Raw genomic sequence first — 15,296 nt, forward strand, 5'->3', positions numbered from 1 at the left:
CAAGTGGGATATATTTGAAGCATTTTATTCCTGCCTTTGTCCTATGATACAGGGCCCTCCTGTATAATACGGGCCAAGCCTGTAGAATACAGGACTGTCCTGTATGCCGGTATGAATTTTAAACCAAAACCGCATACCGGGTTATTGTACAGGATTTGCGATACCGGATTACCTGTACAAAACAGGAGAGTCCTGTATTGTACAGGACTGTCCTGTTTTATACCGGATATTCCGGTAATCCGGTATCGCAAATCCTGTACAATAACCCGGTATGCGGTTCCGGTTTAAAATTCATACCGGATTTTTCAGTAGGGCAGCGTCGGCCAGGCAGCGAAGAACGGTCTCAAGGCGCTGTAGGTGAGACGAAAAATCCGGCGAAAATATCACAACGTCATCTAAGTAACAAAGGCACATGTGCCACTTAAGCCCGCGGAGTAGGTTGTCCATCATGCGCTCGAATGTGGCGGGGGCATTGCAGAGGCCGAAGGGCATGACATTAAATTCATAGAGCCCGTCGGGTGTGACGAATGCAGTTTTTGGGCGATCGGTCTCTGCCATCGGCACCTGCCAGTAACCAGAGCGCAAGTCCAATGAAGAGAAGAACTCAGCGCCCTGCAGGCAGTCGAGGGCGTCGTCGATACGAGGGAGAGGGTAAACATCCTTGCGTGTAATCTTGTTCAGACGACGGTAGTCAACGCAGAACCGGATGGAACCGTCTTTTTTCTTGACAAGGACCACCGGCGATGCCCACGGGCTTTGCGACGGCTGTATCAAGTGGCGCTTGAGCATGTCGGTAACCTGTTCGTCAATGATGCGGCGCTCAGCGGCTGACACGCGGTACGGACGTTGGCGCAAAGGGGCATGTGTGCCAGTGTCAATAGAGTGGGTAACGGTGGTTGCGGGGCCCAATGATGTTTGCTGGTAGTCAAACGAAGCTGCAAAACGGTGCAGGACGGCGACAAGTTGGGCCCTTTGGGTAGGCGTCAGGGCGGCGTCGACGGAGCGGTGAAAAACATCGAGAGGAGACGGATTGGCGATGGAAACAGGCGTAATGGCGCTGACGTGAAAGTCGGCCGAGCTATCGACGAGGGGGTACGCTGAGGCGGGATCTAGCACGGCAACACTACGAAGTGATTGGCCACGGAGCAAAGTGGTAGGGCAGGAGAACGGGTTAGATACATAAATAGCGCTGGAGCCACGAATAACTGTCAGCACGGCATGAGGCAGCAAAACAGATTTCTGGTCAGCGCATCGTAAAGAGGGCGTATATGCGACAGTTGCGTCGGAGAGAGCAGCACAAGAAAGAGGCACGAGCACTGAAGAAAAGGGCGGAACGTCAGTGTCCTGTGAGACGATCAAAGTAGCGGCAGCAGCGTCGGGCACGTCCAAGGGAGCGTCACTGAAGGGCGATAACTCAAGTTGAGCACGGGCGCAGTCAATTACAGCATGATGAGTGGAAAGGAAGTCCCAACCAAGGATGACGTCGTGATATGAGCGGGCGAGGACGATGAACCCTATTATGTAGGGGACGTTCTCGATAAGCAGGCGGGCGGTGCAGGCGGCTAATGGTCGAATGTCCTGAGCGCTGGCGGTTCGGAGAGAAACGGCGGGAAGAGGCGTCGTCACTTTTTTGAGTCTGCGACATAGTGTGTGGCTAAGAACAGAAACGGCTGCGCCCGTGTCAACAAGTGCTTCGACGGCGACTCCCTCAACGAACACGGTGATAATGTTGGCTGGCACGGATACAGGGCTTGAGCGAGTCGCTGGCGGCGCAGTTCTTGCCTCCGGAACTGCGGCCGTTAGTTTTCCGCTTGCGGAGCGGGTGGGCGGCGGAGCATCGGAGAGCGGGAACGTCGGCCAGGGGACGGCGAGCGGTGAGAGCGGCAACGGTAGCTAGACGAAGACGGATCGGGAGGCGGCTCATGTGACACAGGCGAGGAGGTCGGGGATAGATCGTAAGTCGGCTCACGCCTATAAATATACGGTCGATAGTCGCGACTGCGGCACAAGCGAGCCACGTGGCCAGCGACTCCGCAGGCGTAGCAAATAGGGCGGTTGTCTTGCGTACGCCAGGGGTTGAGAGGCTGCGGCTGTGGTCTTGGGCGGGCAACCGGACGATAAGCGGTTGGTGCAGGTCGCTGGGGCTCCAACAGGTGATGGGGAGGCCCGTAGGCAGGAGCAGCAGGCGAAGGCCGCGGTCGCGCCACAGCATCCGCGTAAGTTAATGGAGCCGTGATCAGTGGCTGCTGAGGAGGTGGAGGAGGAGAGGGCAGTACCTCGGCGACCTGCTCCTGTATGACTCGCTGGATGTTGGGAGTGAGCGGCGGCGCAGGAGTAGGTGGGCTGGTCGACAAGCACAGCTGGCGGGCGACTTCTTCACGGACGTACTGCTGAATGTGCTGGAGGAGCGACTGTTGGTCCAGAGCACCGTCCCGGGGAAGAGCCAAGCTGGAAATATTTGCCTCTTGAAAGCCGGCTCGGCGGGTCGAAAGGCGCTGTTTGCGCAGCTCATCGAAGCTTTGGCAATGGCTTATCACGTCGGAGACAGACTGGGGATTCTTCGCGACGAGCATCTGAAAGGCGTCATCATCAATCCCTTTCAGAATATTTCGGACCTTGTCTGCCTCGCTCATGGAAGCGTTGATGCGTTTGCAGAGATCGACTACATCTTCGATGTAGCTGGTAACGTTTTCGCCGCTCTGTTGTGCCCGACTGCGCAAGCGTTGCTCGGCACGAAGCTTACGCACAGCGGGACGGCCGAAGACCTCCGTGAGGCTGGTTTTCAGATCCGCCCAGCTGGAGATGTCCGCTTCGTGGTTGCGGAACCACAGGTTGGCAACGTCGCTTAAATAAAATATAACGTTGGTAAGCTTGACGCTGTCGTACCACTTGTTATACGCGCTTACACGTTCATAGGAGGCCAACCAATCCTCCACATCGGTGTCATCCGTGCCGCTGAAGATCGTGGGGTCGCGCTCACGGACGGCACCAGAACAGATGACAGCAGGGCCAGCAGGCTGGGCAGGTTGGGCCGGGGGGTCGGGCACCGTGGTAGAGCCTGGAAGCCTGGGCATGGTGGCGAATCTCAATGGTGAGAACAGACAGCACCTCCACCAAGTGTAGTGTAGGACGTCTACGAAGGCGCTGCGTCGCGAACGGCTAGCGGTACGTCTCAGCTCAGTCCAGAGGCAGCGATCAGCGCACACGCTCGAGCATCGGCGCCGTTGTCTTCGTCCTCTTCTTCCTCACGCCAGCCGCCCAAGGTTCGGGAGCCGAAGGCCTGTCTTACAACCAGGCCTTCTCTCCGAAATCCCGGGCATCAAACACATATTGTATGCGTATGATATCACTGTCTGGTGAAACTCGGGGAGTGACGCCGAGATCGAGGAGCGCCTTCAAGCAGCCGCTGACACGGTGTGCCAGTACGCCAGGGAGAGAGGCCTCCATCGTGTGCCGGAAAAGTCCGAGTTGCTGATCCTGAAGAAGCCGATGACACCGCTAGCGCTGAAGATCACGGTGTATATAAACTGCTGGGAAAAAAACAGCGCTGAATCGAGAGACAAAAAGAAGACAACAGGACCAGTCCTTTTGTCTTTTTCTTCCTTTGTCCCTCGTCTCAACGCTGTCTTTTGTTCCCAGCAGTACGTACCAACTAGCTCAACTCTCCGTTTTATAGAAGTGTATATAGACAACCACCCAGTACAGAAACCCACGGTGATCAAGATCCTAGGGCAGTATATCCCGCAGAGGCGACAGAACAACACCACTATGGAGAAGCTAACAACATTCGCCGAGAAAATCCTCCGGATTATACATCGTATCCGAAATAAGCACCATGACATGAAGGAAAGGGGCACCATCCGCTTTGTGCAAGCTTTTGTGATCTCTCGGATACTGTACAGGACGGCATTCCTTAACCTCTCCAGGTTGGAAATTGAAAAGTTGGAGACACTGATCAGGAAAGCCTACAAGATGGCACTGGGGCTACCGAACTTGACGCCAACGGCAAAGTTCATGGCTCCGGGAGTATATAATACCCTCAAAGAGATGCGCGAAGAACAATGACTCTCAAAACTCAATAGGCTTGCACTCACAAAAACCCGCCAGAGAATTGCTCGAAAAGATCCATATTAATCTGCCCTATACCATAAACCAAAGGTAAGGGGACCACGCGATGTGAGGAGACGCATCAACCTGTACTACATTCCGCAGAATATCCCGCACATAACATCGAAAGGAGAAAAGCAAGAGGGGAAGCCCTGCAGAAGAAATGGGACGAGCAACCTAACACCCTTTACGTGGACGCAGCAGGACCAAAGAGTAGAGTGATGACTATTGTGGTCTCAACGCCTTCAGGGTCAATAATGAACTGCGCCTCGATGAAAACATCCAACCCCACTCACGCAGAAGAGGCAGGCATTGCATTAACTGTAGGATTTAAGCCCAACGCCGTTGTGCTCACTGATTCCCAGAACACCTGTCGCAACTCCAATGATGGATTGATTCACAGGTCAGGGCTGTCAGTGCTGCTTGAGCATCCACCCAGGCAAGCCTCAGTCGTCTGGTTTCCCGGTCACCTGGAACTACCAGGAGGAAACGAAGCCGCTCACAGGCATGCCCGAGCTCTTCTATACAGGGCGTCTCTCCCTGATGACCATGAAGGGTGCTGCGACATATTAGCTTTAGCAGTGTATGCTGGAAATCTCACGCCATAAAGAACTGCCAGGAAGGAAAGAGCATAAAACACCACATAAATCCCTCAATAAATTAGAAGACAACACCCTAAGAAGACTACAAACCAACACATACCCAAAGCCAGCTAAGTTGCACCAATGGTACCATACACTATACTCTCCGCAGTGCCCACACAGTGGAGAGGTAGCTAACCTCTACCACATGGTGTGGGTATGCCAATTTAATCACATACTTGACCCCATTCCAAATCCCTCAGAGGAGCAGTGGGAGGCTATTCTGCTCAGCGATGGTCCTGACCGTCAGCACTGGCTGGCGGGGAGGGCCAGCGCAGCAGCAACAGCCAGTGCACTACCGGACTAGACGGCCCACCCACGTGTTCTACGTATATTCTGTAAATGAAGATGATTTCAATCAATCAATCAATCAATCAATCAACCAATCAATCAATTAATCCGTGTGCGCCTACTTTGGTTTTCCTCCTCTGCATGCCCTCTTTAGTTATTTGGCAAGATGTGCTCAATCGCTTCTGGACCTGGTGTAGGAAAGCCTGCTACACGTGCACGTGGTTGTTCTTTGTTTGAAATGTGTGCTTTTGTCAAGGAGCGCCTTTCTCTGTAGGCGTTCTGAAGGAGCATACGGACGAAATGTCGGCTTGAAAGAATTATAATGTAAGAAGTGGAATGGCGGAAGGTCTTTTTTTTTTCGGTGAACGGTACGCGCACCAAACAAATCTCGGCTCAGTCGCCAAACGCCAGCCCTGCATTCTTTTAAGTCATTCATGCTTGAATCGAGCTCGTAAAAGTGTGTGCAATGCATCGTTTGATTGCGACAAACAGTGCAAGTCGCCAAAAGAGGTAGCGTATTACGATTATATCAGCGTTAACATGTGTAACTAGGCTTATCTGCATGCACGCCTCTCAAGATTGAGTGTAGAGTCTTGCAGAAAGGAGTAAAAAAAGGAGTGCGCTCCTTAGTGCACTCCCTGTTATAAAGAGTGCGTATGAGGACAGCTCACACGAATTTTATACCCGTGTAGGTGTATTCGTGTTTAGGGTGTCATGCTCCTCGTTCTTTGAAGAAAACATTTTCCACTGCACGGCAGTAACAGTAAGGTGAATACACATTTCGAATGCCTGTTACAACGCACGCTCATTTTGAGCGGAAGTGGCGGTAATAGTTAGGCAAATGATTTTATTACCAAGTGTATGAGTTTAGAGACTGCCTTGGGCTCTATAGTTCAAAAAGTCCGCACTCTTTAGCAGCGTCGGTCGGGATAGACCGGGACGAGTAAGCTTTTGATAGTCATTACAAACGCTGCTTTGCATCCAGGTGCAGGTTCTCTCGAGGCTTTCACTGTGTTGCTCACTATGTTCGCCTCTATGACCATAAATAATTACCTCCGAATCTTAGACACGGAACACTAGCAACTCAGAATAATTTTTGGTTGCGCGCTGTTTGCCTGATTCATAAGAATTTCTTGTTAAAACGTTGATTAAGCATAAAATGAAAACATTTAAGATTAAAGTAAAGGGGCTGTTTTTTTAATTAAGCATGCAGTGTTTAAACACTGTGGCAATCACAACCACAGCCATTCAACGACAAGATGCGCTGGGACAGTACAGTTATGCTGTAGCAGTGCTGCATCCACAATTAAGGACAAAGGCCAGCCCTGAAATCCGGACCTATGCAGAAGGAAAAAATGGCATTGCGCAAACACGGAACCTTGTCAGCAGTGTAAATACAGCTCGCACGATTTAGTAAATTTCGCTTTGTTCTTTTTTAAACTAAAGGAAAGGCTTTAGTTTTTATTCATAGTTGCCGAAAAGTGAGCTCCTTTTCGATTTCGGCATCGGTGGCGAAGTCTCCATTGTCTGTCCTGACATATCCGTAGCTGTTGTTTTCACTGTACTCGTCGTCGTTGGCCTCCACGTCGTTGGCTGGTCGCTCCAGAAGCCCTCACAGTCGACGGGTGGAGCGTGGCCTCCGTATTCTTCTGGAAGTATCTTTGCCGGAATCTCCTTGTGCATATCCTCGTACGTTTTTCACCAAGAGGCGAAACTGCGATCACGACGGCGAAACAGAACGGCCGGACAAACAATTTGAAAAGCCTCAACTGCAACAGGTTCCTTGGAACAAAATTTGTTATTTTTCATTTATCGATACTTCAGGACCTGGCTAACTTGTCAGCATGTGTTGGACACAGAACTGTGTGTCCTAAAGGGTCTACCATCATTCAGGATCGAACAGAGGACGGTCGCTTCTCCCACAGCTCTGTATAAGAACTAATTGAAACGTCCTATGCAAGTACACTCCCGCGCCCTTCTTCGTTAAGCCATGAATGAACTGATATGGCTCGTGTTCTAAGTTGAACAGCTATGCGCGATGTAGGTATGTCATGAAGCTGGTGAGCTACCGACACCCCGTGACGACTCTAAAAACGACTCGTAAGGGTCACTACTACTCACTTTATTCCACTGGTATCTTAATACATGCCAATGACTAATTGTTGTGCTAGCACAAAATGAGTTTGTCCAACTTATACACAGCGGCAGGTTACACAAAAATTAGTCCAATATTTTGGTATTTAGTAATTAGAACTAACACTAAACATTCACCATTAGTTATGCTCAATTTTTTTTCGGCACCGTGGCTGCGAACGAAGCAAGGCAGCAACGCCGTAGAGGAACGGACAGCGGAATACAAAAAACAAAGAAGGGTGTTTGTCCAGTCGATGCATCGCAGCGGGCTACACCTCACCTCACGGCTCTAAAAAACGGCAACGAATGTATAAACGAGAACATTTAGACACTAGTTCATTCAGGAAACAAATGCCATGAAGCAGTAAACTAAGAACTTCCGCACACAGTTTGTCATTGCAGAATTATACTTGCGAACTACACAAAACCGCAGCCTTAGTTTTCTTTTGTCCCTCTCCAGGTTATCACCCGTACGCCGAGCTTCTGTACAGTCAGATAGCGTGCACATGCAGTACCAGCATTAGCAGAAAAGGCGGGCCAAAAGCGTAGGAAAAGGGCTTCTTCACTCCGCAACATGACGCGGGCGCTTGCTGCGATGTCTTCTCTAGCACGATAGGAATTGCTAGAAGTCAGACGTTGAAAAGAACAAATTGACGAGGCGCCAATACACAGAAGCTACACACATCAAGAGCTTCTTCTGATAAAAAATGTTTCTAGCCTAAAGTTCCAATGTTCTAGACGCGTAGTTTCTGAAGGAAGTTTTTTTTTTTGCATCACGACTTGGCTCATTGCGTAGCAGGCTGGGTGCGCGGGTACTTCGATGCTTGTTCCAAACGCTCGCCTCAGATTAAGGTAGTGTCTCCGCCTAAGGTTATTTCCGCGCATTGCCTGGGGCAGTAAGGAGGTTGGGTACGTCAGCCGAAACTACCGTTACAGTGGTGATTAGGGGGCCATTGTGTCAAGAGACGCAACAGAAGAGCTTTGTGTGGTGGCAGGACCACATCACACGCCCCCCATTCATAACGTAGGAGGAGCAAAAACTACAGACACATTCCGTTTGTTGCAGCTGAGCCTGATGTTGCTTCATTTCCACAACACCCTAAAGACCCTCCGCGCCGCAAACTACTGATTAAAATATCCGCTGATCGCGATGCTCTGCAGGATGTTATTTGAAAGCATGCGAAGTTTTTATTTGAGCAAGCGTTGCCAGTTTCAGGCCGTGATGCATCGCCTTGCTTCATCCTTCGGGCAAACTCTAACGGGATTGACGACTCCGACATGCGTAGTGGAGCAGAGCATGTAGAGGGCCAAGTGTGCTGCAAGCCGAGTGACGGATTTCAGATGGAATAAATCTAGTCGGCTGTTTTTCAGGACAAAGCTCGTGTACAATACCGCATGACTAATCAGAGGATAAACTGAAATTTATTGCTCTTTGATTCATCGAAACCTGGGTTTGTTTAATTTTTTTCATAATGAATATCAGTTTAGAAGAGAAGCTTAAGCATGTTTCGCATATCATGATTATGAGCAGCTCACCCTCGCCACCAGCTTCGTCTCGAGGAAAAGCCGGACGAGTGTGAAGAACACGTCGAAGCCTATGCTCTGCATCAGGTGGTGCATGGCCTTCAGCCGCATTGGCAAGCAGTCCTGGAAGGAAACAAAGCACGGCTGGTTGAGCAAGGTTTGACGCTACACAGATATGGTTCGGGAAGACATTGAAACGTTAAACAGACGTCACGTCAGTACGGCAAAGACTCTAAGTGGCTTCGACAAAGTTCAGAGAAAATTTGTGGCATTCACAAAGAATTAAAATATTCTGTGACAGCTGCTCGCGATTTATTCTGGTTATGGAGACCTGCATTGTTTTATTACCGACAGGTTGAGAGCTGCAGTTGTGTTCAAAACGGTATTCAGGATTGGATCTAAATCAAAACCTACCAAATTCCAAGAGGTTCTTACAAGAAAAAAACGAATTGATATTTAAACTTTAAAATGGCGCTGATAAAGAAGTCGATACAAGAATCAAGCATAAAAGAAAAACGCGCCAGCAGCAGAAATCTAAAGTTTTCGGATGAGAAATAAATTACTTTTGTTAATAACTGAAGCTGTCGAAAACGATAACGTAACAAAGATAGCGCTTTCTTTTTTGATGGAAACCTTACTTCCAGTTGCCATTGCCGTAGTCTAATGAACAACCAAAAACTGCGATACAGTTGTATGGTTAACTTCTCCTACCATCTATTAAGATTTGTATTCTACCGAGGGAGCGATTCTGATCTGGATAGAAGCAATGAAATTTTTAGAGGGGTTCGGCTGATACAATATGTGTTTGGTGTCAATAAAAAGCATGCCTGCGAGTGCGCGCGTACTGCTAGCATGCAAGGTCATGTTCCGGAAGCGTTCCTGCTGGAAACATCACTCTCTGTGAATACTTTAGAATGAGCACTGGGTTACATAATCTATAGGAAGGAATTGTATGCGTTAAAAGGAATGCGATATGTTGATTGTGCTCTAGGGCTAACATGAAATTAGCCCTATAATATGCCAATTATTTTTCAGAAATGCAACAAAATATTCCTCTCTCTGTGGTGCACGTAGGCTTCCTTTTGCCTGTATATAGTTTTTAACTACGCTTTTTGAAATAGACTCGTTTTGATCATATAAAACACAGTCATTCAGTAGGAAAATTGCAGCGCTCGCTAAAGCAATCTAAGGTGGAGTCTATTAGGTTTCTCGAGATTTTGACCAGTAATGCTTTGCTTCCCTCACTGTTCCAGAAATTGTTGCTTCGGGTTTTTTCCTTGCCGCTGTTCGTTTCACTACCGATGCTCAAACTTGCTGATTTTGCTTATATCAGAATGCCAGTTAGTAACCCTTTCCAAGTTGGAAGCGACTGTATTTGTTGCGAAATATAGCTCCTAGTCTTGTCGACTAGGACCTATAGTAGCATATGGTTTGTGGATGTTTAACATCCCAAAACGACTCAGGCTATGAGAGACGCCATAGAGAAGGGCTCCGGAAATTTCAACCACCCGAGGTTCATTAACGCGCTCTGATATCGCAGAGTACACGGGCCTCTAGAATTTCGCCTCGATCAAAATTTAACCGCCACGGCCAGGATCGAACCCACGTCTTTTGAGTCAGTAGCGGAGCGCCGTAACCACGGAGTCACCGCGGCGGGTCTATAGTGGAATAAACTTTCTCTGTGTGGCGAAAAAAAAAATACTACAAAAAGAGAACTAGAAAAAAAAACTTTGATCAACAAATAGAATAGCAAAGATTCGCGGCCATAGAGTGCAGTCCATATCTAGATCTAGCACACGATATCGTAAATCACTGCTGCGTCGCCAGCGTAACCGTTCCATCGTATGAAGCGCTTTCACCAGATCGTGGATTGCCGGCCGGGACGCACGGAAGGATTACTTTTCCTTTCATTACTTTGCGTATATCTACCTATAACAATGAGGTAAACGATGTCAAGGTAATTTTTCAGACAATCAAAAAGGGTGGGTGCTCTCTTCGGTTGTTTCTATCTACTAAAAGTTGAATTCGTCGCGGGATCTCGACGCCTCTACTTACCTGTAAATATTCGAAGCTCCGCATGATCAAGTCCAGATTAATGGCGAGCACTTTGTCGAGTGTGAAGCCTCCGTAGTCAAACAGGATAACCATGCCCAACGTTTGAGTCGTTGGATCCATAGCCAAGTGTTCCATGCACAGCATGATGGCCCAGTGAACATCGACGTATGAAGATTCAACGAGATTCCAAGAACCTGAGAAAAGGAAGAAAATGCAACTGTTTCGAACGGAGTCTGCGCGTCAATTCTCAGTTGTCAAATATTTATTGTGTATTCAGATATTTTTACTGTGTCACCAGGATTTTCTTTAAATTATTCGTGATTTCAGGATTCATTATGCGCTTGAGGCAGACCTGGACCCACTGCTCGAGTGCATGACTCAGCTCATAAAGTTTTATTTGAAAAATAACTACGAATTGGAGGTTGCGAAAGAAGAATCGACCGCTCTCTGGACGTGACGCCAGCATAAGCTTCTCGTGCACAGTTGCGATGACTCCGACTGAAATGGCAGTCTTTCGCCTCAGGTGTCTGAATAGTTCCGTGTGGCACCTGCATGGGTCAACGGCCTGTGTTTCGGCCGTATGAAATAATTACTTGCTTCACCGGCTCAAGAAATATCACAAAACTCTCTTTAGTAGGCGTGGAATATACGCTTTAGACGAGAACAATTTCTCTATGAATGCTACATCAAGCACTGAGCGTAATAACTAAAACAGCTGGAATCCTAAACACATCCCTGTTTTTAACGGGACACCAGAAACGGCATACATAAAAGATTCATCTTTTAGCACCGTAGTCTTCAGAGTGGCTGCCGCTACTCAGGTGACGCGTAGAGCTAAAGACTCGTGTGCTCTTGGATTTACAATTAAATTGCATATTAGATAGCACTGTTGCGGAAGACCTTCTCTCCAGGTGCGCCCACGGACCTGTGTACGTATACATCCACGTCATGCGGGAAATGTACTTTGGATGCACATGTGACAAGATAGGCGTAACTTGTCTAGAACTTTTTGTTTACTCTATAATTTCTTTTACTGTTGCGTACAAACGCTAGCGCACTTGAAGATCGCAGTATCAGACGACAAAGTCTCACTTTTTGTTTTGTTTCCGAGATTTTGGCACTGTAATAGCTGGCCACTGGGTTGCCAACGCTTTCACTAGGTGGAAACCACGAAGCCGTCTGCCTATTTAAAAATGATCTGGATATATGCTCGAACAATTCTCTGCAATATGATGGCAGGTTGCTTCGGAAACATCACCCACCGGGTTTGAACAGGAAGATACGGCGTCCATGGACGTCCTTTTCTTGCAGAACCATCATGAGTTTGCGCGTAGCCTGAGACACTTTGGAGGGCTGAAAGTCCAGAAAGTACGGACCGCTGGTGTTCCGGATCTTGCAGTAGTTTTTACCGGAGCGTAGGGCTGCTTCAACGTTGTAATTCCACACGCGTAGAAAGCGTAGAAGAAATTCCGCATCCTTCCGAGAGTTGAGATACCCCTCCTCTGCGATAGGCATCGGGTGAACATTTTTCAGGGGTATCCCCAGAACAACTTCCGATCTTCTACCCTAACTCTACGATCTGTATTTTTTTTCTGAAAGACTCCTCGCCTGGGAGCTCCATGTTGATTTCTGACCGCTTGTACAGACACGGAGTGCGTACAGACCAATGCGATGATCAGAAAGTTATTAGCATTCACGTTTAACAGCGGCCAGAAGCTTCTGAAACTGCACGCGTTTAGCAACTTCAAAAAAAAAAAGTCGCCAGTTGGACATGAGTCGCATGTGGCCAGATGTCACAATAGGTTAACACTCCTTAGCCTGACGGTCTTAGACGGTTAGTGCTACAAAATGTAGCGCCTTTCTAAGAAAGGTCTTTATAATAATGAACGCGGAAACGTTGCGCAACTTAGAAGAGGTGAATGAAAGTATTGAGTTGTACTTACTTCAGTCTTCTCTCGGTGGACCCAGGTTGATTAATTCACGACTTAAAATCTTGGCCGGAACATAAACCTCATATGAGCCACAGAAACAATGCGAGCTTGACTGCTGTTGGCAGCAAATAACCGGTGAAGTACCCAAGCTTCCCTCTAAAAGTTCTTCTAGTGACAGCTTAGGTTGCTTGCGTGAGATAACGTTTAAAAAAGAAAATGAAATGTAAGATTACCCACCCTTCGCTGTGCTTCCTCTAGCACTTTGTAAAGCGGCCTGTAAAACAGCGTCACTCTCGTTCACTCATTTTTAGGGAGTCGAATTTCCACCTCACCTGATAAAAGCTGCAATAGTTTAGCGAGGGATTCCTTTCTCCGCGCTGGAGTATCTCCAAGCTGATCTTCGGCGACCTGTTGGAGCCTGACAGGGAGGGCATCCTCGGACGTATCGAACACATCGTCCGTTGACTTCTTCATGTACACACCAGCCATCTCGGATACCAGTGCCAACGAAAGTAGCACAGTCTACTTCGAGGGAACCGCACAGCCGAAGCGTCTCGCAACACTGCAAAGGATGCAGACACTCTCAGCGGAGAAAGTGTCTGCGCGGTGTTGCGACCCGGGTAGCATGGCCGAAGACCGGTGATGGAACGAGGAGGATGGGAGACTGGGTTAAGACGAAGGCAACGAAAACTTTATACACTTATTTACATTATTTACAAAGGGTGACTGAGAATGACTCTCAGTAGAAGGCAACTTCTTCGGCAACCGGAGTCGACAGGAGTTAGCAGGCTACTCTCGGCCACACTCACAGCAGAGTTCAATAGGGTTCGGATTCCCCAGATCCCTGGCTGGGGAATAAAGTTCGAAGAGCACTTTCAAATCGGATGGACCGAAGTGGACGCTGGTGTTTCCACCCACGGCAGGGGCGGTGCGGGCTGTCCCGCTCTCTCGTAGCTCGGTGGATGGGAAGGGGGAGATGCTAAATCAACACGGCTGGTACGGAATCTCCCGCAGTCTACCAGCAGGTGAACGAACCTGCTTCCCCGCCGGATGTCCAGAACACGAGAACTTTGTACAGGACACAGCCGTCTTCAATTAACAGCCAGCGTGAGTGTGCGTGGCACCCCTCCGTCCTTCGACGACACTCGGCCTGACTGGCGCCGCCACGTCGCCTCCGCTTCCGCTGTGGTTGCCCCTGTCAAAGGCCCCTGCGCATCTCCGGCCTTTGCCGCCGCTGCCGTGGTCACCTCCGCTCAAAGTCCGCTGCACTAATCCACTTAAGCTAGGAGGGGGGGCATCACAAGCACCACTCTGCACCGCCGCCATCGCGAGGTTGTCGACCTTGTCTACTGTTCACGGTTGCTGCTTGATCGGGCCCACGTGGCCAGAAATACAATTACAACAGCTCGTCCGCCGCCAGGTAGAGGCCTCGAAAGGGGTTTCAGCTCCTCGCTGTCCTCTGAAGAGGCCGCATCAGCTAGGCAGGTGCTCTGTTTCCTGGGTGATCCAAGGGTCGGTGTCTGCAGGCGAAGGGTCTCAGGTAGAGCATTAGTGGTCAAATCTGCACAATGCCCCCACCCCGTCAAGACAAGAGCACCACCCTTCTCCCGAGTTGTGCCAGGCAAAACATTGAACAAGGCCTCAGGCTGTGCTGCTCGATTAACTCCCCTTTTGGCTCCCCCCCCTCAGGCGGTGTGATTGGGTGAGCTGCGGACGTGACCTATGCGGGCGATTAAATGCCATCGCATTTTTCAATTTTGAATCAGGTTTTGTGCTGGAAGAAATTACAGCTGCCTTTGCGATCCAAAGATGTACGGCCCCGATAGATTAGCTGAGAGGATAGTAGAGATACTATTCATGTATTCTCAAGCGCTAATCTATACATATCAAACAACATAACCTACACACATTACAACTATAGTTTACAGAAAACGCTCAAATGCTGTCATTGAAAAAAAAACTCCTTTAGGCAGAGAATTAACAACCGTCTTTTGAGCCACATCATTTCAGCAAGAAATAAAAGCTCAAAACATCGTTTGTGATTTTCTACCGGAGTAAAAAAAACAGTAAATACAAGACGCATGTATTCCTGGAATACCGCTACTTGAGCCGCGCCCGGCGCGGTCGGGCGGCCTGCGCAGTCGGGCGGCCGGTCTACCCGCTGTCTCCCAAAAGCTGCGGGGCTGATTAGTTCCGTCTCTTTGCGACTGGCATGCAAAGCCCGGGCAGCGCTGAAAAAGATTTAAACGGGAGGAGCGCTTCTCCCTCTCCCGGTTCCCTGCATGTGTCGTCTTCATCTGACCCGCGCGCGCTCGGAGGCGCCCTTTGGTCTGGTTGCCGCGCGCTCCCTTCTTTAGCAAGCAGCAGGCGTCACATGTCACATGACAATCCTTGCTGTGGTCCAACAATGGAGCAACTGGCTTACGCCCTGTATGGGCCCGCTTAGTCGATCTTTTCTTCACGGGACTCCTGTGAGCTCTTGAGTGCCGCGGTGGCAACTCCAAGAAGTTACGCGTGGTCCTCAATTGCAAAAGCCTGACCTGTACTTTTTGCTTTGCGACACCACATAATTTGGTCTTTGTGGCACGGCGCCGCCTTTCGGAAGCTGCCCCAG

General features: G+C 49.2%; 1 protein-coding gene and 1 pseudogene across 1 annotated transcript; both read right to left on the reverse strand.

Annotated features, from left to right (window-relative positions):
• Positions 1-925: 925 nt before the first annotated feature.
• On the reverse strand, positions 926-3,074 carry LOC149326915 (uncharacterized). Its single transcript, XM_089564724.1, has 2 exons — positions 1,906-3,074; positions 926-935 (listed from the first exon to the last, which is right to left on the reverse strand). The coding sequence occupies exons 1-2, from the start codon at positions 3,072-3,074 to the stop codon at positions 926-928; spliced, it is 1,179 nt and encodes a 392-aa protein (XP_089420850.1).
• Positions 3,075-6,504: 3,430 nt separating this feature from the next.
• LOC149326916 (retinaldehyde-binding protein 1-like) lies at positions 6,505-13,186 on the reverse strand (annotated as a pseudogene).
• Between the last annotated feature and the right edge of the window lie 2,110 nt (positions 13,187-15,296).

The sequence above is a fragment of the Amblyomma mixtum genome, chromosome 10 (genome assembly GCF_055824585.1).
Source record: "Amblyomma mixtum isolate Tamu chromosome 10, ASM5582458v1, whole genome shotgun sequence".
NCBI classification, from domain to species: domain Eukaryota; kingdom Metazoa; phylum Arthropoda; class Arachnida; order Ixodida; family Ixodidae; genus Amblyomma; species Amblyomma mixtum.